This window comes from Streptopelia decaocto (assembly GCF_964273445.1).
Source record: "Streptopelia decaocto genome assembly, chromosome: 2".
Taxonomy (NCBI): Eukaryota; Metazoa; Chordata; class Aves; order Columbiformes; family Columbidae; genus Streptopelia; species Streptopelia decaocto.
In genome coordinates this window covers 141,115,080-141,139,910 of record NC_138655.1, presented here as the reverse complement: position 1 = coordinate 141,139,910, position 24,831 = coordinate 141,115,080, and the positions used below count along the sequence as shown (strand labels likewise).

The window sequence follows — 24,831 nt, the reverse complement described above, 5'->3', positions numbered from 1 at the left end:
AAGAGCTATCTGAGCTGCAAGTCCTTCGTCAGGGCTTGGGAGCTCTTCAGTGCAGCCAGATTTCCCAGCGGCAGTAGGAGAGGAAGATATCTCTGGGCTGAGCCACAGCTCTTCATCATCCTCACAGGTGCCAGAGATCCCTCCAGTGTACCAGTGAGCAGTACTGGCAGGTGCCCCTGAAACATGACACCTCATTAACCATGGCAGAAGGGACCAAGCAGGCCTCATCTGTCTTTCATCTTTTGGCATACCAGTGGTGCTTCACCATGCTCCAGGACACAAGGACTGCTCCAAGCCCAGTGCCAGTGCTGGTGGTTTGTGCTTACCCGACTCCTGTGGAGCTTCAGGTCACACCCCAGAAGCTTCTCTCACACACACCACTGTAACAGGTCACACAGAAACCCACCAGTCATCTGGCCAGAGAAATGTCCTTGCAGGCTTGCAAGCTCTTCCTCACCCACAAAGTAGCAGGGCCACTTGCCCTTGGGCCAGGAGCCCCCCAGAGCCAGCCAGCTGGGCTCAGGCCCAATGGGGAAGCTGCTGGGGTTACAAGCACAGCCCGTGGAAGGCATCTATGCCCGCCAGGCCCGGAGACGCCCACCGAGCAGCGCACTCAACACAGCCCCGGCAGCGCGTTCTCCCGCTGTGCTTTCATGGACACGGCCGCCGACGGGGCCCCGAGGCCTCTTTCTGCTGCTGTCAAGGGGGCAGCCAGATCCCTTTCTGCTGCCACCGCCTCCGCCCCGCCCGGCTTCCGGGCACGCTTGGAAGTGGGGCAGAGGTGAAGGCAGCCAGCCAGCCAGCCGGGAAGGCGAGCAGGCAGGCAGTGAGCCGGCTGGGGCGGCGGCGGGCCCAGGGTAAGCGGGGTTCTCCGCCCGCCGTGTTCCTCAGCTGGGGGCTGCGCGGTGGGGCAGAGGGTCGTGCGGGGGGCTCAGCTCAGCTCGACTGTCTCCTCACGGCCCGGCCTCCCGGGCCGATCCGGTGCAGCTCCCCGGCGCGGGCCCTGAGCTGCCGTAAACACCGCGGCTGGGGCGGGGAGCGCGGCCGGGGCCGCCCTCGGTGGGGCTGTCCCCCCGCGGCGTTACTGCGGCTGTGGGGGTCGCCGCGGGGGCGAGTCCCCCCTCGGCAGCTCTTCGGCGGCAGCGGGGCGGGGAGAACAACAGGCCTCGAGGTGGTTTGTCGCGACATCTTCGGAAAAAGCGTCAGTAGCCGCCTGGTTGTCGCTTCCCGCGTTGTGTGTGTGGCTCCTGGGGCTCCCAGCCAACAAGGAATCCTCGGACCCGGGTCTGTCTCCAGGCGCTTCCCTGATACGCGTCTTACCGTGTAAATGGCCTCGGGCGGGGGGGAGGGGGAGGAATGGAAGAAAACAGTTCGGGGAGATACATCATCTGGCTCAAACTCAGGCTTTATTAAAGTACTGTTAATATTGTGCTGCAGATCTGCATCATGGAAAAGCAAGTGCTCAAATCCTCTGAGGAGCAAACATTTCAGTACCAAGATTCTCTGCCTTCCCTGCCCGTCCCTCCTCTTGATGAATCTTTAAGTAAATACCTTGATGCAGGTAATGACTTAATCTTGTAATTGTAGTGTGGTGTGTGCTTTTGTAACCAGGCTAAACTGAAGGTGTTTGTGATTTGTAGAAGCAGCTTGTATCAACTGATGTAATTGGGATGGGGAATCCAGACAAGTTTAGAGTACAAAAGCTCTTCTTCAGGTTCAAAACAGGAAACTAAGTGCCTAGAGCAACCCGAGTAAAAGTTTCTATTTTACTTCTGCCTTTCTTCAACATGGAGGGGAATTGGGAGTGCGGGAAGGTTAACTTTTTGGTTTGAGGTTTCTTCCCCGTAAGGTTTCATTTTTATTTTATTTTTTTCAGCTGTATCAGCTAGCCTAATAAAATTCCTCCGGTCTACAAATTTATTTTGCATAATGATTGCTTCGCTTGTTTATGACCGGTTTTGACCAGGATCTTTGTTTTTTAAAAAAAAAAAGTTGTTTCAAACTTTTTCACATTTAGATGTTCTTCTTTCTCACCAATGCTATTAACTGTACAGTAGTAGGAAAAGGCAGTGGTGGGCATTTTTGGAGAATTTCTGCCTTGAAATGTTGGCTGTCTAAATATCACGTAAGAGAAGAACTTTGAAAACAACATCAATGCACATGTGTCTAGCTTTGTTTATAAAGCAGAGACAACTGGTTAGTTATTGTCATATCAGGCTTTGACATGTGAGGGATGACAAAAATGCATTTCCTAGTATCTTGAGATTAGTTTCCTATGTTTCTTTAATAATTTTCAGAACTCTGAGACATTGAGCTTTTTTCTGGAACATCTGTTTTGTGTCTTGCCATCTTACCTGTAATGCAGAAGTCTTAACAGAAGATCTTAACCTAGGAATTCTCTCCTTAGCAGAAGCATATTACACCAAAATTTCCCTTGTTTACAACAGAAATCATTGAGCTCACTCTGAGTTCCCTTTTATTCTGAGTGTAGTGGAAATGGCCCAGTAGGTGGTAATAGGTTTTTGTGTGTGTGTGTTTTCCTTATGTCATCATGTTTTGATGCAGAATGTCGAAATAGTGGTTTTAGAGAAAAAATGTGCATGTATGTGTGTCGAAAAATGTTTTATTTTAATTGTAGTGCAGGTTAATCAAAGTTTTGCTACAATAGTAGTGAATCTTCGATAACAGAATTGCCCTTTAGAGCTTAGTTTTATAAACCCATTTGGCTCTCTGAGTTAATAAATAACTCTCTAATGGAATGATAAAATCTGTCAGTGAATTTATTTCCTCTTGTCTTTTGATTATGATGTGTGTTTTCATAAATACCTTATCACATGTCCCTTTTTTCATGCAGAAGTTACTTCCTGCTTACTGTTCCTTGTACATAAATCATTCTATAACTTTCATTGACCTTGTTGTTCTCCTTCAGGCTCACTGGAGGTTGGAGGAAAGTTAGTCCAGTATTTTTTATTCTGCCACAGTCTTCTTTTGTTCAAATCACTTAAAGCCGGAATGTGCAGTGCACAATTCTAGACACTAGCTTGGTGATTCCTATTTTTTCAGCTCTTCATTTGCTTAGTCTGTGAAGGAAGGGAGGTGCTTCTGAAGAACAAATCAGAAGCTCCACATGACCCTCCACAGAGTTCTGTGGCAGCTGGTGGAGTTGCAGGACTCCTCAGGTGCAGTTTTAAATATATTGATTTAGTTATCTGGTAGATATTTCAGGTTTTCAGTAATTGCTTTCATCCACTAACATCTGTATTTATTTAAAAGTGTGCATTTGCTTTATTAGAACACACCGTGGTTTATTTACAGATTTTTAAAAAGTGTTTTCCCTTTAAACATAAATTCTGAGTATTTTCCTCCCCTGCCTGTGGATATCTGAATCTTGGAATAAATCTCAGTGTACAGATGTCTTTAACGTTTCCTTTTTACAGTGAAACCCTTTCTAAATCAAGAAGAATACCAGAGAACTGAGGATATAGTTAAAAAATTTGGAAATGGGATTGGGAAAGAATTGCATCAGAAATTACTGGAAAGAGCCAAAACAAGAAGGAATTGGGTATGTATTTAGATATGTAAGAAATCGTAGTTCAGCATATGCTCCAGTTACATGTGCATGTTATTGCATGTGCTTTGCTAGGGTAGAAAATACCAGCATCTCTTTGGACAACAAATGGAAAGTTAGTTGTTCAGGATGTAATTTAACCATTTAGCTTTTTTGAATCTTAAGATCTTCCTTATGCTGCCACTTGGCCTGTGGATATGAAAAAAATTCACACATACATAAGTGAATGTGTTTTTTTTTTTTTTTTTCAAGGTTGACTGACTAAGAGAGTTCACTAACTGAAACGTTTCCTACCAGCTTTTGAATGCTTTATCTGTCAGTCTCTTCTTCTATCACCTCCATTCCCCCTGTCTCCACCCTACAAAAACAAAAAACCCTGAAACAAATGAACAAAACCCCAAACCTGGATTTTAGATTTTGCTCTCTATATCCCTCTTTCCTGAAGAAAGCTTTGTGGTTGCATTTTTTTCTCTCACCATAGAAAGGGATACAAGGGAGATCGTTACTAAGTGGAATTAACGAGAACTTTGTAAATCTTAACATGACACACTCCAGAGCAGGGATTTTTCAGATTATGACAGAATAAATAGATTATGAGCTGTCCATCCCAGATCCTCTCTCTCACAACTCTCCTTCCATTCTTCATGGAGTAATCTGGTATTTGCAGTAGCCGCAGCTGACATCTGTAAGAGTTTAAGATGATGAATGTCATGGAAGAACTCTTCGTAGTAGTTCACAGTTTAATAGTCCTGAGCAGTACTGAGTTTTATTTCAAGCTTGAAAATAGAAGAGCTACGTACGTCATTACTCTCAGCAGTTAGTTTTGAACCACTGTCCTGTGTTCTGTTATATAGGAATCACTATTCAAATTTTTTTTTTTTAAATGGAAAGGAGCAGGCAGTTGAACAACCAGGTGATTATTAAAGAATTAATGCCTAAAACTTATTCTGATGCTAAACACTTTTCATTTTCAGCTGGAGGAGTGGTGGCTGAATGTGTCTTATCTTGATCTTCGCATATCAACGCAAATACACTGTAACATGGCAGGCCCCGGTCCCTATATTGAACACTGCTGGCCACCAAAAGAGGGCACTCAGATAGAAAGAGCATCTGTAAATGTATGGCACACCCTGAAATACTGGGATCTATTACGAACGTAAGACTTTAAGAAAAAATAATGGATTCTAAATATTAATGATACATGTGTACTTTAGTCACGAAAATCTGTTTATGTTCATTGGCAGAGTTCTTTGTGGTAAAATATGGGATTATCATACCTTGATGTACCTGCACAATTATCACCTCCCTTGTTTAATTTTGGTGTATTTGTTTACCACAGTGAGAAGGTGGCTATAGAGAGATCTGGGGACGCTATTCTGGACATGCACCAATTCCGAATGCTCTTCTGCACGTGCAGAATTCCTGGAGTTACCAGAGACTCAATCGGCAGTTATTTTAAAACTGGTAAACAAATGCAATTTGGGGTTTAATACAAGCAAATAATTTTGTATTAATGAGCTAATGAAGTGGTTATTTTAACCATAAAATACTTGCTTCTTCAAGCATTAAATCAGATATTTGTTGTTGAGTGCTTACATAAGGAAGCAAAGAAAATATCTATCTACAAAGGCCCTTTTTTGTCCAATATTTAGTCCTTTCTAAGTAAGATTAAAAGAAAGCTCTGCTTCAAATTGTTACTGGCCTGATGCCTATAATAGTGTGCTAGCGTTAAGAACTTAAAAAAAGACAAATTCCATGTGTTATAAACATAGGTGGATTCCATGTGTTATACAGACAGAATTTCAGCATCGTTGCTAATTTCATATTTTTCCACAAAATGCATTTCTCGAGTGTGCTGCTGTACATTCTGTTGGGATAATTTTTACTTACCTTCTGTCAGTGTTTTGTACTTCTGTATGTTTTCTCTAACAGTTTTAAAAAATTCTTCAAATTTGCAATAAGGTCATGCAAATGGACTTCAAAAGTTATTCTTTTTTCTTTACTGTTTTTAGCTATATGAAATCTGCCTCAGTTTGAACACAAATAAGTCTGTAGGACTTGCTGAGTGTTTTTCTGTATCTGTCACTCACTTTATCCCCGCAGTTAGATTTTCATGTTTTGTTTTTTGTTTCTTTTCAGAGACTGAAGGTGAATGCCCATCTCATTTAATAATCCTGTGTCGAGGTCGAGTGTTTGCATTTGATGCTATCTACGAAGGCAGAATGCTGACTCCTGCAGAGATTTCCAGGTTTTCAAACCACCTTGTTTCAAATGAACTATGCTATTGAAGTTACATACCAAAGAGAGTCTTTCTTGGTTTAGTGCCAGAGTTGGCTTAGGTTATGGTTGGACTCGATGATCCTGAGGGTCTCTTCCTGCCAAAATGATTCTATGTTTCTATGATCCCCTTCACCGCAAAGAATAAGGTGTGACAGAGGCTATAGCTTCTCCTATAGCTGAGGGTTGAGATTTGAGTAAATTCTTGTTTAGTGGCTGGCATCTTCTTGCCATGAAGCATGGTGATCTTATATTCTTGTAAGATACCCGTAAAACGTCATGCAAAAGAGCTGAATTAAGATGTTTCAGTAGGAAACAACATTTATGTGTAAAGTTTCTTGACGTGGAATTATTAGGATTATAAGTAACATAATTCCTTTCAGGATCAATTGACATTGATCGTTGTCTCATTACTACTTAATGATCACCACCAATCTCGTATTGATTCAAATGTAAGACACTTGCGGTCAATTTTCTCAAAAATTGAGAAGCTGGAATTCCTGTTGGGGAGCGTGGCAGAGTCCAATATCACAGTATATATTGATGGGCTTTCTACTAGTTACAGAGCAGCACAGCAGCATTTCACTTACATTTCTTGCCTTTGTGCCAGACCTGAGCTGCTGCAAGGGAACAGAAGGAAAGAATTTAAATAGTTCTTTAAATAGTAAATTTCAGTACTAGTGCAACTGGCAATGTTTAAAGCTTTCTGAGCTGTATCTCCAGGCTCCCAGTAGCATGCAGAGGTGCCAGATTTTCCAGTTGGCAATACAGCTGTGGCCACAAGGTTTCCTACTCTTTTGGTCGAACTCTGGTGTCACATCCAGAGGTGGTTTCAACATAAGTCTCTTGTGATCAGCGTGGGATCCATATACATCTACTTAGTAAAGAGGGACTGTGCATTTCATCTAGGAATAACTTGCTGCATTTGTCAATTTGCTGTTTATAGAGCGCAACAGAAGACTTTGGTAATTGGAAATTGGCAAAAGGTAGATGGTCAAATTCCTTAGGCAATACAAAAACTAGTTAGAAGCTCAAAAGTAACTTTTTTTTGGAAAGTCTAGTGCTTATATACTAAAGATATTTCAACATATGTATTTCTAATGTCTGTAGTTTTACCTGTTAGATCAAGCAAGTAACAAAGAAATGAACACCTGGAATATAGACAGAAACCCCTAAAGCTTCCCATTGTCTATAGAAAGGGCAAGTTGTTTGGGGTTTGTTTTTTGGTATTTTGTAACCTTGTTGTGGGTATCTTATATTTTTGACAACTATGTATAATAACTAATGATCAGTACTGAAGTTCAATGGGCAAGAGTGCCAGAAGGAAGGGCAAGACAGATTAAACACCTGTAATGTGTGGAGTTTTTTTCACACCTAAAACAATGTGAAAAACTGAATTTGCAACTAAAAAAACCCCTTTCTGTTAATAGCTTTTCAAACGGCAAATACAAGGAAAAAGTAAGAAGAGAAGTATTCTTCTGTAGTTTAGTCTCTCCATTTAGGATGTCCTGTAGCTACTGTTCTGCTTTAAATTTCAGAGTTTATCTTGAGTGGAAGTTTTCCCCTTCTATCTCATTAGTTGCTATAAAAACTGCAAAGCTGCAGTATTGCAGATGTGTGCTGATTAGGAAAGTTTGATCTGCACGGCAAAGTCTTAAATCTAGTTTTAAATTAAGTGCGTACATAGCACTTAGGATTGCTTACATCTGAGGTTGTACTGGGCCAGGAGATGCAATTTGAATTAACCATTAGTGACTGAAAACAGAGCAGGTCTTCAGGTGCCCTTAGGGTCTGACGGAGCTGCTTCATGCTTCCTGGAAATTCACGTTAATTTGTGAATGTGGAACCAAAATTCCAGCTTGGCAAAACAAAAAAAGAGAGAGGTAAAAAGGATGACTTTTATCTTATCTCCAAATCCTCTTTGTTAACTTCAGTTTTTGAAATCTTCTTAAAGGCAACTTACATATATCCAGAAAAGATGCCATAGTGAACCAGATGGCCCAGGACTGGCAGCCTTGACAAGCAACGAAAGGACAAAATGGGCAGAGGTGGGAACACTTTAGCAGTTGGTACCTCAGAAGAGCATTGTGATCACTGGAAATATGTCATTTCACTTAGCTTTGTCTTTTTATGCTTTCTAGTTACGTGAATATTTGATTGCTCTTGATCCAAAAAACTTAACTCTTCTGGAAAAAATTCAGAGCAGCTTGTTTGCAGTCAGCCTGGATGATTCTAGTCCCCATGCAACTCCTGAAGACTACAGCGAGGTAGCTAAGGGGTTTTGATAATTCATATTTTGATTACATAAAAATTTCCTCTGCATGTTTGCAATGCTCTTTCTATAGTAAAGTAGCACTTCTGACTCTTCCAGAACAGAGAAGATGAAGCAGATAAATGTGCAGATAGTGCTACTTGTTGATCCACAGGATTAAATAGTTTGAATTGTTAGGACGTTTGAAGTGGGAATGGCTGAAATCTGTCTTCAAAATCTTTTAGCCCTCTATGCATCAGAAATATAGTCATCAACTTGTTATCACTCTGAATTTAAAAACTTAGGCTTATAATCGTTCATTTTCGACTGGATGAAAAAGTCTTATGTCTCAGGGAAGTCTCACTGGCTTAATATAGGCTTGGTTTAGCTGACAGAGGTTGTCTGGTTTTGAAAACCCACAGTGTGTAACTTTTGCTTTAGGTTACAAGGCTGGCGCTCACAGGTGATCCAACTGTACGCTGGGGAGATAAATCCTACAATTGCATATTCTTTTCTAATGGAACCTGTGGCTCATTCTGTGATGTAAGTTGAAAAATTCCTCCTCTTATAAACTTTTCAAGTATTTATTTACTAAGTTTTCCGTTTCAGAGGGGTAGGGTAAAAAGCAATTTGATCCTCTTGCAGTATTGCAAATAATGTGATATCTTGTCTTGTATGATTCCAGCATTCTCCTTTTGATGCCATGGCTTTAATCACCATGTTAGCTTTTGCTGAAAAGAAGATTATTGAAAATGAGGGAAAATGGAAGGTATCTATCCTCTAACTTTCAAGTGTAGCAGTTAGTGTGGGGTTTTTTTCCTTATGGATAATGTTTTCTGTTTTCTTGCTTTCTTTCTTTCTGTCACATTCTCCCAGGGATCAGACAAAGTGAGGGATATGCCATGGCCAGAGGAACTTGTATTCACAGTGGATCAAAAAATTATAAATGAAATTGGACGTACTAAAGAAATGTATTATAAAAAGGTGGAATTTCTTACTGTTTCTCTTATTTATCAGTGATTTTTTTTTTCCCTCCATTCTGTTTATGTGTTATAGTGGTCTTTCTCCATGCTGGGGAACAGAGATGAATATGTTATTGATAAATTGATGAATCAGGGGACTTAACACCATAGTTAAATTTGCTACATTATTGGTTTATGTTAAGCATGTTTTATTTGAAGTGGACTGAGTTGTTATTTCTAGACCTCTGTGACTTTTCCTCCTTTGACATGCCAGGTATCTGATTTGCAGCTAGTGAATTATGCCTTCACATCATTTGGCAAACAATTGATCAGGAAGAAGAAACTTCATCCTGATACATTTGTGCAGCTCGCCCTTCAGTTGGCTTATTACAAATGCCATGGACGGTAAGAAAAGCTCCTCACCCAGATTAGGAATAAAAAAACCAAATTCTTGAGTGAAGGGGTGGATCTAGAGATATAATGCAGTGGACTCGCAATGGCACTGTGTAATTTGCTATGCTGCTCTAAGAATGAAGAAGTAAGGGTTTTTTTACTGTGAAGACTTGAGTAGGGCCTTGTTTTGTGCTATTGAAATCCACCAGGCCTGTGCTCTTAGCTTCAGAAGAATTGTGTCCCTGTGCCCACAAGGATCATGTGTGTACATACTGTGGAATAGAGGGCAGAAGTCAACCCATGAAAATGTGGATTAGTAATAATTAGACAAATGCCAAACATACAGTGGGTTGGGATTCTTTAATGCCAAACAGTTACTCAGATGGAAAAGAAAGCTTTATCTGTAGTAAGTAACAGCCATCAGTAAAACAGTTTGTCTTCCGAACCTGTAAATACCTCGCAAACCTCAGTGTCTCACTTTCCTTAACACCACTAGGTGTGAAGGTTTGGGCAGAATAATAGAGCTATAGACAGTGGCCCTCTGAATGCTTGGTTCTACATTTTTGGGAGCGTCATTTTATTTTGTATTCTTGGTAAAAGACAGCATTATTCCTGGTATAGGTGATCCCAAATTTTCTTTTGCTACATTGCACTGATTATAGCTTGTGTAAGTCATTACTGACCTGAGGAGTATTGCTTGCTTCAGAAAAAGGAGAGTTTCATCATAGGAGCATGGTTCTTAGTCACTGGAGATGCCTGTCTCATCATAAGAAAGGTCAATACGTCTCAGTTTGCTGAACATTGGAATAAATCGTCTGACTAAAATAGCCCATGAAATCTGTTCTGAACATGCAAGTATGTTTCTTGTCAGTCGTATATTAACTGGCAGACTGTCATAGGGCCGGGGTGCTGAGTGAGCATCAGTATGCAACAGAGGAGGATTTGAGCCTTTTCCTTATAAATACATTGAGAGAGACAGCTTATTTTTAGTGTGTCTCTTAATTTTCGAGTTTTTTGAGGGTGTAGATTGTTTCTTTAGTGGAAATACATAGTGAAATTGAAGCTTGTGTAATTTCAGCTTATTTGTAGTAGAGGCTGGTAGATCTGCAGTCTGTAGAAAATAGCCATGACAATCTAGTCTTTCCAAGGCACAGTTACAGGCAGCACTGGCAGTTTTTCAGTCATCTGTCTCATAAAAGCTTGCAGAACTCCTTTGTTGTTTTTTTCCAGACAAAAAATTTGGAGAAAATTAGTGGCTTACTGATACTGGTAACTAGGCTAGATGTGTAGGGTACTTTGCAGAACTCTTTGCAGAACTTTTTTTTTTTTTTTCCTTGAGAGACCATATAGTTTCGTTATGTTAATGAGATACTCTTCTCCAATTTTTCTTCTTAGTCCGGGCTGCTGTTACGAAACTGCCATGACCAGGCGTTTCTATCATGGCCGCACAGAGACCATAAGATCATGTACTATGGAAGCAGTGGAGTGGTGCAAGTCCATGCTGGATCCTTCTGACAGTGTAAATACTGAGATCCTACTTTAATCATCACGTGTTTAGAAGACCTGCCATTTGAACTGCTTAAAACTCGGTTTGTTATTGTCTCATTAATGGCAGTTGGCTTGTTTCCAGTGAAGCATATTTCAAATGTTGCTTGAAATCTGTCTCTGGTCACTGTGAGTAAGGCAAGCTCTCATGTCTGGGCTTGTTTGGTTTTTTATTCTATTAACCTCTTGGTTTCAAAAATGTGTCTTGACTTATATTTACACTGATTTTTTTCATACCTTAAAAAGTGACAGGGTTGGAACCATTGTATTCTGCTGTTGAGTGATCTCTTAATTGTTAAGTGAAATCAAGACATGTTAATCTAATAATTGTATCTGAGAGCAAGGTTGAAATCTGTGTCCTGGTGGCAGCAGGGATGTATTCAGAGTTTGTCTCTGAATAGCTGAACCAGTGGCCTTTTCCCAGCAAGTGCCCTCTGGTCCTTGGCTGGCAAGACACATGGTGCCTTTCTTGCCAAGTGAGAGCTGTACTAAAGCTCTTTCTGTTGTCCTCACTGCACATTTCTCAGAGCCTGAGAAGTGAGGCAAGGAGATTTTTTGAGACAAAGGGCTGTGTATCTTTAGGAAATTAAAAGGTTCTGTGTTGTTAATGTATCTGAGAAACACACAGGAAACATGTGTGGTTGATAATTATGGCCTTCATGAACATATTTTCCTTGTCTTCAGTGGCTTCTTTTTGGCATGTGCTGCAGCTTTAAAATTCAGTTTTCCTGCCTTTGTTCAGATCTTCCTATAGCAAATATGAATTCCTCTTATTTTCCTGTTCTTCAGTTATCTTCTAACCAGTTGTCAGGATTTTATGGCTAATATGTGTAGACGTTTGTTATTTCAAACACTAACTGTAGCCTTATTTTGTCCCTCTTTGTCATTTTAAATAGGATTTCCAAATATCTTCCTATTGCTATTTTTTTGTATTATGAACTCTTAGGCATTGAAAAAGCATTTAATATGTTCAATAGTCTTGAAATTAAGATGCTTAAAAGTCTGCTTCTAAGGTACTAGAAAATACCTAAAGTTAGGTACTCCAGAAAACTCCTTTTGTCCCAAATTTTATTTGCCTCTTATGAGCTTCGTAGCTTGATTTTCATCCAAATTGAGTGGTTGCTGCCCTTGTTTCACATTTTCTGCTGCAGCCTCCCATGTAATGAATAAAAGGTTTTCTTAAGTAGTTAGGAAGCTAGTAAGATGTAAGATCTTACAAACCAAGATCTTGGGTGTCTAGAAATGTTTCTCTAGGACTGCTTTACCAAATCATGTATTTGTATTCTGTTCTTTCTGGTTTTAATGTGGAAGTTTCAATTAAAAAAAAGTTGGGCAGAACTACTGTCATAGAAGTAATGCTTCAATCAGCAGAGAAGAGCTGGGAGTGGAGTTGGCATTGGCGTGGATTTTAATGAAGGTCTTTTTTTGTTTGATTTTCTGCTTTTGCTTCACAGATTTTTTTTTTTTAATTTGTGGTGTTTATTGTTTTTTTTTGTTTTTTTTTCCTCCATGAGAGATGATCATGTAAATGCAACTGCACTTGCTGAAAATCAGTATGCTTCTAAAGAAGTGGTATTGTAGAAAATTTTTGGGTTTGGTAATTCTGTTTCACAGTGGCTGACTGCCACTTTCAGGTTGTTTGGGAAAGAGCATGAAGTTTAGAATATTATTCAGTGCAAAACTGATGGGAGTAACAGAACAGAGATAGAGGAAACAAATGAGCAAATTCTCCTGAAAAAGGAATTTGGACTGGGGAGAGTTAGAGAGAGGTTTCAAGTTCCTTCATTTTCTTCTATCTAAAATTGCTAGAAACTGGAAGGGAAAAAACTTGATCTGTGATTCCTGATGTGTTACTTATTTGGATAAGTTTTTCTTATTTATTCCCTTTTAATCCTGTTTCCCCTACTTTACACAGAATTATCAACGACTACAGCTGATGCATAAAGCATTTGCAAAGCACAATAAAATGAGGAAAGAATGTGAGAATGGAAAAGGTACTCTGGGATCAAAAGATTTTTTGTTTTGTTTTGTTTTTTTCTTGTTGGGTGAAAAGGGAATATTCTTGTTAGCTAATACATTTTCTTTGTCTCCTTGTGTTCAACCTGAAAAAAACTACCCCTTAACATTTTATAATTGAATTTCAGGGAGAAGAACTAAAACCTAGTCCTTTCACCCTTCCTTGTGCCCCAAAGATATGTTCAGTTTGAAAATTAATTCACTTTTTCTGCCCAGCTAAACATTATTTCAGAATACCTTCTTATCAAATGTAAGATTGGCTGGAAAGTGGGAAATGCAGTCTTTTAAGGTAGAGGAGAGATTTGGGTGAAATTCTAATCCAACTGGGTTAGCATGTTAAGTTATTCTATGAATGAGAAAGGAGCTGCGAAATAGTCACCTGATGAACGTTCATACTCTCTCCATCGTACCTGGTGAATTATCTAGGCAGTTGTGGCCCTGAAAGCCTTTTCACCTTGTCCGTCTAGTTGCCAGTGGGCCAGTTTCACTGCGTAGAACTCCTCCTTGGCGGAAACGGGTGGGTTTTTTTAGTTTTTGTTTTCTATAGGAACTGTCCTGGATTTATATTCCTTAGCTCATTTGCATTTGAGCTCAGTGTTGCCAGCTGAAAGTGATGGAGGCCTCTTAGAATAAATATTTGGGAGATGTTTTTGTGTGCTACAGTATGAGTCTTTTATCTGTCCTTCAGCTCCTATTTGAGCTTCCAGCTACCCAGACCAGAAGAATCAGAAAAACAGGAAATGCTGCTGTTAATGATGGAGTATTTGCATTTATTTGACAGGCTTTGATCGTCATCTTCTGGGTCTCCTACTCATAGCACAGGAGCAAGGACTGCCAGTGCCAGAACTTTATATGGACAGTGCCTTCACAACTAGGTAATTAGTGTTGTCCTGTGGGGAGGTTGTATCTCTTGATACTGAGTCTTTACATTGGCCTTATGCGTGCTGATTTCTTGATCTCCAGGACAAAATACCTTTTTTGTAAAACTTACTTTGTTTGAAATTATCTTTGAAAGTCCTGGTTTTGTTTTGTGTTGTTTTACAGTGGAGGAGGTGGGAATTTTGTTCTTTCAACTAGTCTGACTGGCTACACTAGGTTTAGTGGATCTACACTCCCTATGGTACCTCATGGCTATGGCTTCTTTTATGCAATCAGAGATGACAGGTAAGGATGTCATTTCATTTTGGGCATGGTTATGGCTCTGTCACAAAAGGAAAGGCAGCTAACAGCTGGAATGAGGAAAGGGAAAGACAGAAGAAACACAGCTGAATGTGTAAGAAGAGGTCAAGTGAGGCACATGAGAACAGAGACAGTAACATTCTGGGAAAGCACGTGTGGGAGTAATAATGAACAGTAGAGGTGAAGTGAGCACCAAGATACTGACAATAATCAGAAATGAAAGAGTGGAGAAGGTCAAAGAAGGGAGGAACAAAAGTTAACTTACTTAAAAATAAGCTTTTGTTTTAGAGATCATTAAATGTAACATGCAAAGGTTTTTTTTTTTTAAAGTAGCAATTGACTGAGAATAGAAAGAGCGAAAGGTGACTAGAAAGGTGAGCACATTGGTCATCGTCCTTGGGCGTGACAGACACATCTCTTGACTCAGACCAGACCTCTTTGAGTAACAAGGAGAAGCTAAAACATTTGGCTTCGCTTCTCATAAAGTGGTTGGATTTGAAAAGATTCAACTTTGGCTTGTCTTATGGACAAAAATTCTTGCTGCTTTATCAAATCCAATAAACTACGTTGATTATAATATGTTGTGATAACTTGCTATTTTGTGATTTAGGTGTAATTTGGATGACTTCTTCCTAAAGCTAAATATGTTTGTGTGCAGTTTTGATTCAGTTTGAGAATACAAACCATTTATACTTTGATTCATGGCTCTGTTAAGATAAATAGAACTAGATAAAGATTTACCTTTTATTAGGTAAGTAGAAAAAAGTACTTTAAACCTTGAACTAGTTACAGAGAAGAAATATAATTCACACTGTTTGCAAATATAAGTGGAAAAGTTACTTTACTGTGTATGTGGAAGCAACTATTTAAATCAAAGTATCTAGTTTCAAGATCTGTTGACATTATTGCTTACTGAAAGCACTAGGGATCCGAGTCCTTTGTGGATGTTGAGACAGTATATTTGTGTGACATTTTTTGCTTCAGAATTTATGTGAACAGTTTCACATTTCAGGGCCGTTTGTGTGACTTTTGTCCTACACCATGACAATTGATCGTTTTTTTCTGTACTGATAGGATCGTTGCTACCTGTTCTTCTTGGAAATCGTGTCCAGAGACCGATGCAGAGGTGCTGTGCAGAACTGTGTTTCAGTGTTTTCAGGACATGCTGCATTTAACAATTGTGGCTCAGCTGTAAGGTTGATTGCTATGTAAAAGCCTTTGCAACTCACAAGTAATACTTAGAAATGAAAGGCTACGCAAGAGTACTGTTATAGTCAAGTTAAGACATTTAATGATCTATGTGAAGCCTACCTATCATTACGGGATTTACTGTGGTAAGAGTATCATAGCCATTTGCAACAGCAATGCAAGCAGTAGTACCTTAACTATGTAGAACTATGCAATATTAAAATATGCCTCAAAAATGCAAACATACTAGAGAGATGGGTTGTTGGAAGTGGAGAGTTTATGGGAGATTTACATTTATGATCATAGCAGTAACATGTAGAATACTTTCTAAACGGTCTACTGATACTGTTTACACCAGTGGAGCACTTATCTGGGTACTTAAGAATAACTACACTATCCTTTTAGGTGATTATACTTCCTAGTCATAGTGGTTTATGGAATAGAAGGGCTGCCTCAATCAGGCTGTATGTTACTTTATAAATGATCTTTAATTTTTGCTGTCGGGTTTATACCCAATAAATGTTGTATCTGTAAATGGGGATGATTCCACTACATTTGTATTAGGAGAGTCTGAACTCTTGAAAACTGAGCTCTCAATAATAAAGGCAGAAAGCAGCAGGTGGTTTTCACGCTCCTCAAGAGTTTTTATCTTTTAGTGAACTGTGAATGTCTGCTGCTTTACACTAATAATACACAATAAGCACTGAATGCAGTTGGATATAAATTTCAGAATTTTAAGACTTGATTCCTCTGTTTGAGCAGCTTTGTATTTTCCTGTCATATAAATAAAATTATTCTAAAAATAAGCTTTGTATGGATTGATTTGTGGGTGGACTGTTGAATGCGTGGCAACTAAACCTTGTGTAACAGAAATGATCTTAGGAACAGATGAACTTGAAATAGAGGTTCTACATTACCCTTTGTTTTCTCTTTTCTCTGGTTTTTGGAGTTTTGAGAGAGATCAGAGATGATTATTTGTTTTAGAGAAATAACTCAAGCAGCCTCTTTGCCATCTGGAAGCTCTGTGGTTTATTTTTTTCCACCCCAGCAATAACAGAGTTTTCTTTTTTATTTCCTTAAAGCCTGACACTTCTCTGAGTAACAGGCCAAGGTGTGTTACACAGTCTTGTTGCTCTCAGAAACTAGTCTAGTTGTTTTGGCCTTTGTCTTCTCTGCCTTTATTGGTCTAGTTCTACATCCTGTCTCAATTATATCTGACAACCATTAATTGTTTAATGGTTGATTTTATGTCTTTCAAAGTTCATACAGAGAAAGAATCAATTCATGTTCTGGAGTGCTCGTAATAGCCTGGTCTCTTTCTTGGAGGTGAATGACTTTCTGAAATCTCTTGGTTAGTGGAGCACGTGTCTTTATGATGCTGTGGTTTCTGTGAGATAGATTAGGATTTTGGATCAAGCTATGCATGGTGATTTTTAATTATTTTTTAATAAGTTCTGTCTCAGATTTTACAACATTTCACCCCTCAGTTGGGTTAGTAAACCTGTTTGCAAAAATGATGACAGTTTGATTTGAGTGCTGATTTAAAACAGCCTGAAGTCTGATGAAGGGTGTAACTTTGCATTTATTTGCATTTTTTTCCACACACCTACCCCAGCCTCTCTGAGGGTTTTTGGGAGCATAGAAATCCTGGCGGAAATAAGGAGGAACACTTGCTGAAAGAGTCTTATCATTGAGAAAATGTCATCCTGTCACGAGCATAAGCAGAATTTCCTGTTCAGCTGGGACAGTCTGTGCCTTGTCTAGGGGAATGGAGGACAGACAGAAATGTATCCAGGAAGAATAAAATTAAAATCTGTGAGTTGTTAGAGCTACTTGTTCTGTGCTGTGGATGCACAAATTCATGAGCATGGTGTTAATTTGTTAACAAAGGAATAAAGCATTTCTGATTCAAAGTTGCTTGGCTAAGTTTATGCTCTATAGACCATACGGAACTAATGCATAATGTGTTAAGCGGATTTTTTTTTTCCCTATGTGGATTTGGGAGCCCGTATAAGTGATGCATGTGTAGCCAGTGCAGAAGGAGCACTGTGCGGTAGGAGCTCCGTTTTCAGATCTGGCTGGTTAAGCTGAGCAGTCCTGATGTCACAGGCCGGGCACCACTTGCTTTGAAGACGCTGAGACTTAAGTGGGGGGTCGTGGAAATTGGCTGCACACATCAGTGCAGTGGCAAGGCGAGAACAGGAGCTGGGCTTCTGCATCAGTGGGACTGAGCCAGTTGCCAATCCCAACAGGCTTCCTTTGCCCCGCTTTGGGTTGCACAGGCATTTATTTAGAAACAGTCGTACCTGGAATGGCGCTTCGGGCCTGGCTTTGCAGAGGAGCACATCACTGCCTTCCTTCTGCCTTGGAGTGCTGGCATGTTTGTGCAGAAGCAACAGCTACTCTGTTCCTTTCCAGAGACTGCTTTTGTGCCCAACGCTGATCCTCGCAGTGCCCGCAGGACAGGAGGGGCCCTTCACACCCAGAGTCCTTCGTTTTTGCAGTGTGGCAAGTCAGCAGGGCCTTGTCATGACTGCTGTGTCATCTTTAACTTGAACAACTATGAATTTTTGTGCCGGTGGAAGAAGAGGGTTGGGTTCTTAAAGCAAATGTACCGCAGTTATTTAATAGTTAAGGGGTATAAGGAAACTATTTACAGAGTTTTACTACAAAACCAGTAGTGGAACATCCTCAACAGTCTTATACAAAGGCCTGAACCAGCTGTACAGCTGCACTTCAGCAAAGGGTACTGTCCCCTGTCACACATTCCATGACCCAGTTTGAATATTGACCAGAGAATAGTAGATGCCTTTTTCAGCCAGGAGCTGCTGATGGGTCCCTTGCTCTACAACCTTGCCGTTTTGGATCACGGCAATCTTGTCAGCATTTTGGACGGTGGAGAGGCGGTGAGCTATCACGATGCAGGTGCGACCTTCTCTGGCTTTATCCAGCGCTTCCTGGACAATCTGCACAAGAAACAAACCAAAAGGAAAATTAAATACAGCAGCTGTTTCTACCTGTGGTGCCCTTAGTCTGTCATTTGTTACAGAGCAACGACAGAAGTGATGTTTCTGTGGCCTCAGAGTTGAAAACCTTCTACTCCCAATGGCTGTTTCAGATCCCTGTTGGTACATCTGGGGTGGGACAGGGGAAAGACCTCATGTGTTCATGCTTGTGCTGGCCCCAGAAGTCACCTCAGCAGACTTCTCCAGGGTCACAGCCTGGTCATTCCCTAGTGCTGCAGGCAGATCTTGCTTAGTTTTAGAAACTGGCCTGAACAAATTGGTCTGATTAACAAGCCAGGCACTTTCTCACTCTCAGCAACATGGGAAACTGCTCCAAATTTCAGGCCCACTCATTGAATAATTACAACTTAATCCCCCAAATAGTTCCATTATAAAATCATGATATAATAAAATATAATGCTGGATAATTTTGTATTCCAGTTTCTAAGTACTCAGTATGCTGTACTAGTTTGCCCCCCCCTTTTTATTTTTTCATTCTCTAAAGGTTATGAATTCTTTAATGTTACCTGATGTTCTAGGTTCTGCAGCCACAAAGATGCCAAATGTTGCAACAAAAATGTTTTAAAGATTGGTAATACTGAATTGCTTTTGAGAAGGGGGGCTTGGTTTTTACAAAAGAAGAGCCTCCTGTTTGTAAGGCATGTTTTTATATAAAGAATATGCTTACATATTTTTCTTCTAGGTTGATAATGTCTCCATTCTTCCCTGCAGTCTTCCTTTTATCATGGTCCCATGCTTCTGTTCTGCTTTGTGCTATTGGGCTGTTTCAAAATGCAGATAACAACCTGCTACACTGCTACAAGCTGCACATAGGGAGTTTCTGCTGCTTCTCAACAAGTCTGGGCTGCTGGCAGGCCCATCCTTACTTGGCATCCTAAAGATTCCAACCGTAGGGACACAGCCTCTGAGTTGCGAGACTCCTACAGCTACCCAGAAACCCTCTGTTCTTCCTTAAGAAACATCTGGGCTTGTTATACAAGTAAGGAATAAATACAAATACTTGTTTTCATAATAGTCCTCTATTTCCAATTCAGTGTTTTAGTCTGTATATATCACAGCTACGTCATGACCAGCCAACTCACAAATCCCCATTCCCTTCTGCAAAGCCAAGGTACCTTTTCACTTTCTGTATCCAGCGCAGAGGTAGCTTCATCTAACAGCAGGATTCGGGGCTGCCGTACCAGAGCTCGGGCAATAGCGATACGTTGCTTCTGACCACCAGAGAGCTGGGTTCCTTTGTCTCCCACACGTGTGCTGTATTTCTAGATACAGAAAGGAAGCACAGGTGTCAACTTGGATTTGGACCTAATCCTGTGGAGTGTGACACTGCAACTGCATTTCCACCGAGGGCCGAGTCTGAGGCAGCCCGTTTCTCAGGTGCCAGGACAGGTGTGGGTGAGGAGCCTACATACAGCAGCCAAGATGAGAAACATGTTTCTGAGTGTATTTAACTGCGGAGAAAACCCTGTGATGCTGAGCAGGAGCAGTGTCATTGGTTTTGGGTGGTAGACCAAGGTGCAGAGAAGCTAAGCACAGGGTGTGAGAGAGGCTGGGAGCAAACCCAAGACTCCATTGAGTGACAAGCAGCCCAGGCAGCCACTGCCGCAGTTCTTCCACCATCCCATTCTCTGTAAGAAGAAATTTCAGCCTGAGAAACACTGTGAGTGATTTAGAATGAATGAAAAGCCAGTCAAATCCAAAATTGCATCTGTCTTGCACCTTATTTTAAACCTGACACAAATTAACTTGAGACATTAAGGGAGTGGAGCAGCTCCCGTATGAGGAAAGGCTGAGGGAGCTGGGGCTCTCTAGCTTGGAGGAGACTGAGGGGTAACCTCATTAATGTTTATAAATATCTAAAGGGTGAGTGTCACGAGGATGGAGCCAGGCTCTTCTCGGTGACAACCAATGACAGGATAAGGGGCAATGAGTACAAACTGGAACACAGGAGGTTCCACTTAAATATGAGAAGAAACTTCTTCACAGAGCACTGGAACAGGCTGCCCAGGGAGGTTGTGGAGTCTCCTTCTCTGGAGACATTCAAACCCACCTCCACACATTCCTGTGTAACCTCGTCTAGGTGTTCCTGCTCCTGCAGGGGGATTGGACTAGATGATCTTTCGATGTCCCTTCCAATCCCTAACATTCTGTGATTCTGTGATTTGGTTCCCACTCTGCACTCCCTCATTTGTCAGACTTCTTGATTACCGACTGTGTGCACAATGTACATCTCTTCATCTAAGGGATGAGGCTTTGCAGGGAAAAAACACCAACCTCCTAAGTTTGTGGGAATTTACTGAGGGAGAAATATTTACCCTAGCCCATATTTCCTACATGAGCAAGCTGACAAGAGGTGTTGGCTTCAGCTGATCGGTTCAGGCAGCAGGTAGGAAGAGCCTTTGCTTGCACTCACCTGCCAGCAGCTGCTCAGCCAGACATGAGCAGAACAACTCCTGGGAGTTTTTTTTCCCCCCAGCATAATTATTTACAACCAATGTAGAAAACCTGAAACTGCTTTTCTCTCCAGGATGCTGTTTATTTTACAGCAGAAAGGCCCACTGTACCGGAGAACTCAGTTTGTCACATCAAAAACAACTGGGGTGTAACAACGGGTATAAACAGGGGAAGGGAGAGAAGTGGGAACAAGGTGATGGGTTTCTGCAAGCCAGCTCGGTGTGTGGCTTTACACACCTGGCTAATGAGATGTTGTTCACAAAAGGAGAGTGACACCAGCACCTATCAGGCTGCCTTGGCATTTTCCTACTGCTTTCACTTAACTGAAGGGAAGTACCCATCGTCTTCTTTTTCCATGCTCTGGCTGTCTGTTGCTCTTCCATCTAGAATGGCTTGCCTGAGTATCAATATGACCCAGGTTATTTTATTAACAGAGACTTCTCTTTCAGGGATGAAGACCCTTCCCATTCAGGCACCTGCAGCAATAGGACTGAGCAAATGCCTGCAGCCACTATCACTTCCTAGCTCTCTGCTTGTCCTTCAGCTCTTCTGAGGGGGAAAATCCCCAATTTTCATTGTCTAATTCAGTAAGTCAGAGGAAAAAAAAATGCTTTTAACATGTATTTATTTAGGAAAGCATGGAAAGACACTGTATTTTTTTTTTCCAGTTGCAAGTTGGAAATGAGAGCCTAATTACCTTTGGTAGTGATTCAATGAAGGAATGGATGTTGGCTTCTTGTGCTGCATGAACAATTTCCTCATGCGGCACCTCCCGACTGTTATCCCCATATGCGATGTTTTCAGCAATAGTGCAGTCAAACAGCATTGGTTCTTGTGAGACGATGCCAATCTGAGCTCTCAGCCACTGAACATTTAGTGTCTTTGCATTTTGACCATCCAGCAGCTTAAAAGTCAGAAATAATACATTTTAATCATAGTACTTTATAGATGGCACTTTTAAATTTTTTTTTTGTTTGAGTTTTTTTATTTGTATAGCTGTCTTTAGCAGATTGGTCACTCACACCATTTTATACCCTGAGTCTGTTAGCTTAGACACCTGTGCATTGCAGCAGAGATGGGGAGATAAGTGTTAAAGTCTATTTACACTTGCAATAAATACAATAACATCAGACCTCTATATGAACCTTGAAAAACTCCACCTGTATCAAGTCACTGTATTTCACTCCGCTTGTTTAGCAACCTAACTAAAATAGCCAATACAGATCTACTTGCTCCATCATCTTCCTGTCAGTACTGGAGACATTCGGTACTTTGCTTCCGACAGAAAGATCTATTTCAGAAAGCAGAAGAAGATCTATACCCCAAAGTGTTTCCACAGCCACTTCCTTTATTAGCAGCTTTATCCCATCTCCATTATGCTGGTCTAGGAATCAGATGTCCTCATGTCTCAAATGAGAGTAATGGGGGACAGTAATGGACAGTAATCCCAAACCCATAACTGAATATTATCCTTGTACATCAGTGAGAAAAATTCCTCTACCACCACTTGCTCATGTCAGATGAGACAGATGTAAAACTCTGTACTTGAACTCCTTCTCTTCTCCCACTGTACCTTATCTGGACTTCAGCATTCACAATTATAAGTTGTTTAACTGTTGCCATTCTGCACATGACTAATTTTGTCTAAAATAAAACATCAGTCTATATTTCTGCTTTATCCTCATGTCTTCTACCTAAAGCAGAGCTAATGAGCTGTGGACTAAATCATCACCACAGATTAAATATGAGATCTCTTTATTTGCTAAGTACTAAACTGTCCTAGGAATGCACAGGCATCTCTCTGCAGCCTCCGGATGCTTCAAGATCCAGGAGGAGCCATTCAGGTTTTTTTCATCTTCCCTTTACTTGGTTTTTATCTGCTAGGTGATGATGCAATGAAGTTCAGTGGCTGCCCTAAGCAGTGCTGCTGTTAAACTTTCAACAATTCATCCTTACTGTAATTAAACTAAACCCCAGTGACATCAGTAGGCTCTGGTCAGGCCAGTGTAGCACCTTCTCTCCATCTTGTTCTAGTCAATTGAAATGGCATGGGAAATTTAGAAGTGTTACTTCTGTTCTACCCATGCTTGCACAGAGAATATTGAAAATCCTTGATTTTCAAAAATATTACAAAACATATTAGAAACATTGACAAAAGTGAGTTGTTACACTAGCAAACACTTAATGAGATTATTTAAGAGGGAAAAAAAGACCCCCCTCAAACAAAAAAACTATATTAATAAAACAGAGTAAGATGTATCATGAACATGCAACTTCCACTTTACTGTGGAACACTCACCATTTCTCCACTGAGTGGATCATAAAATCTCTCAAGCAGCTGAACAACCGTGCTCTTTCCACAGCCACTGCTACCAACGAGAGCCAGAGTTTCTCCTTTTTCTACATTGATGTTCAAACCTCGGAGCACTTTGGCCTCTGGTCGGGTTGGGTAGTTAAATGCCACGTCATTGAATGTTACATTTCCACCAAATATTTTCTGATTGAAACAGTAGAGTTAGATCAATTTTTTATGCAAATGTAACAGATCATAAAAGACTATGAAGAATATTCATAGAAGAGATTAGTGGGAGTTTTTCCAAAGGATCAGACTTTTTTTTTTGTCCTCAGGAATTAATATGTAGCGGGAAGCTATTATGAAAAAACAAATTATCTCCTAAATATACCTACTTCTCTCCTAAATATACCTATCCTATACCTATTCTGCAGGTATATTTTAACTAAAATTCTGTTCCATAAACACAATTTTTGACAGCTTCTCTTACAGCATCTATTAAACAAGATTACATTTGAAAAGTAACAATAACTCTGGGCGGCTGACTTCTGTCTGCTTTGCAAGGACCTTGTTCAGATTGTTGGCATGTCCTTTGCTGATTTTTTTTCCATTATTGTCTGTAGAGATACTGAAAATGATCTACTAATCTTGTTCTGTACACCAAATCAATCCTTCTACTTAAAGATATTTTCTAATTAATTTACTACAAGATATAGGATCATATATGTAATATGGATATATACCTACACAATAAGAAACATGGTTCATACGAATGAGCATATATAAAATGTAAATACAGACATATGCAAATGACCAATCAACATAACAGCTCAAATGTATGATACTTCATAAGACTTCATAGTTATTTTTCTTTATTATTTCTGTGTATATATGCATTATAGACATATATATACATAATAAACACAGGGTTTATAATATATATGCGATAGTGTCTGGAATGTTCTGTCTTCTTTTTTATATGACCAGCCACATGCACCCATATGTTCACATACATTGTTGGTTACTAAAGCATATGACAATCTATTACGGACGACTTGCAAGTAGGTTATCCCTCAAAAATTTCTGGTTAAATATTAGAGGCTTAGTTATACATTCAAGATGCATGCTCAGGTGGCTTCATGCAAAAAAGTCTTGAAAAATGATCTCTCCTGCATCAACCCTATTTCCACTGGCTCTTAAAGATGCTTCACCAAGAGGCGGGATGTTTTGGCAGGAGAAGCCACAAAGCAAAGCTTAACCCCATAACCCCAGTTTGTTTGTATGAGTCAGATGTGAATGAGTTCACTGAGTATGCTATGCTGTGCATAACACCGTGCTTACTTACAGGCTTCTCTCCCTCCTCGCTGTAGCTATCTATGGAGGGTTCTCTTTCAAACAGCATGAACAAGTGGGCAGCTGACATCTTGGCTTTGGCGTAGTCTGGAGTGAAAGAAGTGCTTTGTCCTAATGCCATTGCACCAAATACAATAGCTGAAAAAACTCTGTAAAGATAACAAGGAGAAAAATATATTGACATCAATGTGGCAAAGGCAAGAAAAGCTTTTATGTGAAGATTAGGGGCGTCAGATAAATATTCATTAATAAGGCTGAAGTAGGATAAGAGCTGTCTACTGCAACCTCTGTGACTTTTTTCCTTACTGAGAAAATCCATAATTTGT

The 24,831-nt window shown here is 40.3% G+C and overlaps 2 protein-coding genes across 3 annotated transcripts in view; one reads left to right on the top strand and one right to left on the bottom strand.

Annotated features, from left to right (window-relative positions):
• Positions 1–701: 701 nt before the first annotated feature.
• CROT (carnitine O-octanoyltransferase) lies at positions 702–15,680 on the top strand. Of its 2 annotated transcripts, none has more exons than XM_082044084.1 (17): positions 702–857; positions 1,438–1,561; positions 3,438–3,562; positions 4,543–4,724; positions 4,908–5,032; positions 5,708–5,816; positions 7,800–7,893; positions 7,987–8,112; positions 8,538–8,639; positions 8,782–8,865; positions 8,973–9,080; positions 9,333–9,463; positions 10,847–10,970; positions 12,912–12,990; positions 13,794–13,887; positions 14,057–14,176; positions 15,266–15,680. In XM_082044084.1, the coding sequence occupies exons 2-17, from the start codon at positions 1,447–1,449 to the stop codon at positions 15,384–15,386; spliced, it is 1,839 nt and encodes a 612-aa protein (XP_081900210.1). In that variant the 5' UTR covers positions 702–857; positions 1,438–1,446; the 3' UTR covers positions 15,387–15,680. The 2 variants fall into 2 exon arrangements, with proteins under 2 accessions (XP_081900210.1, XP_081900211.1); XM_082044085.1 differs by lacking the exon at positions 702–857 and adding an exon at positions 1,074–1,284.
• A 2,240-nt stretch (positions 15,681–17,920) lies between these two features.
• LOC309435867 (ATP-dependent translocase ABCB1-like) overlaps positions 17,921–24,831 on the bottom strand; it is a gene marked incomplete at its 5' end in the record, with an annotated part of 49,170 nt that continues 42,259 nt past the window's right edge. Inside the window, 5 exons of the mRNA XM_082044608.1 lie at positions 17,921–18,345; positions 19,521–19,667; positions 21,557–21,763; positions 23,159–23,356; positions 24,498–24,654. Coding sequence (XP_081900734.1) covers positions 18,139–18,345; positions 19,521–19,667; positions 21,557–21,763; positions 23,159–23,356; positions 24,498–24,654 — 916 coding nt within the window. The 3' untranslated portion in view covers positions 17,921–18,138. The remainder of the gene's footprint in view (positions 18,346–19,520; positions 19,668–21,556; positions 21,764–23,158; positions 23,357–24,497; positions 24,655–24,831) is intronic.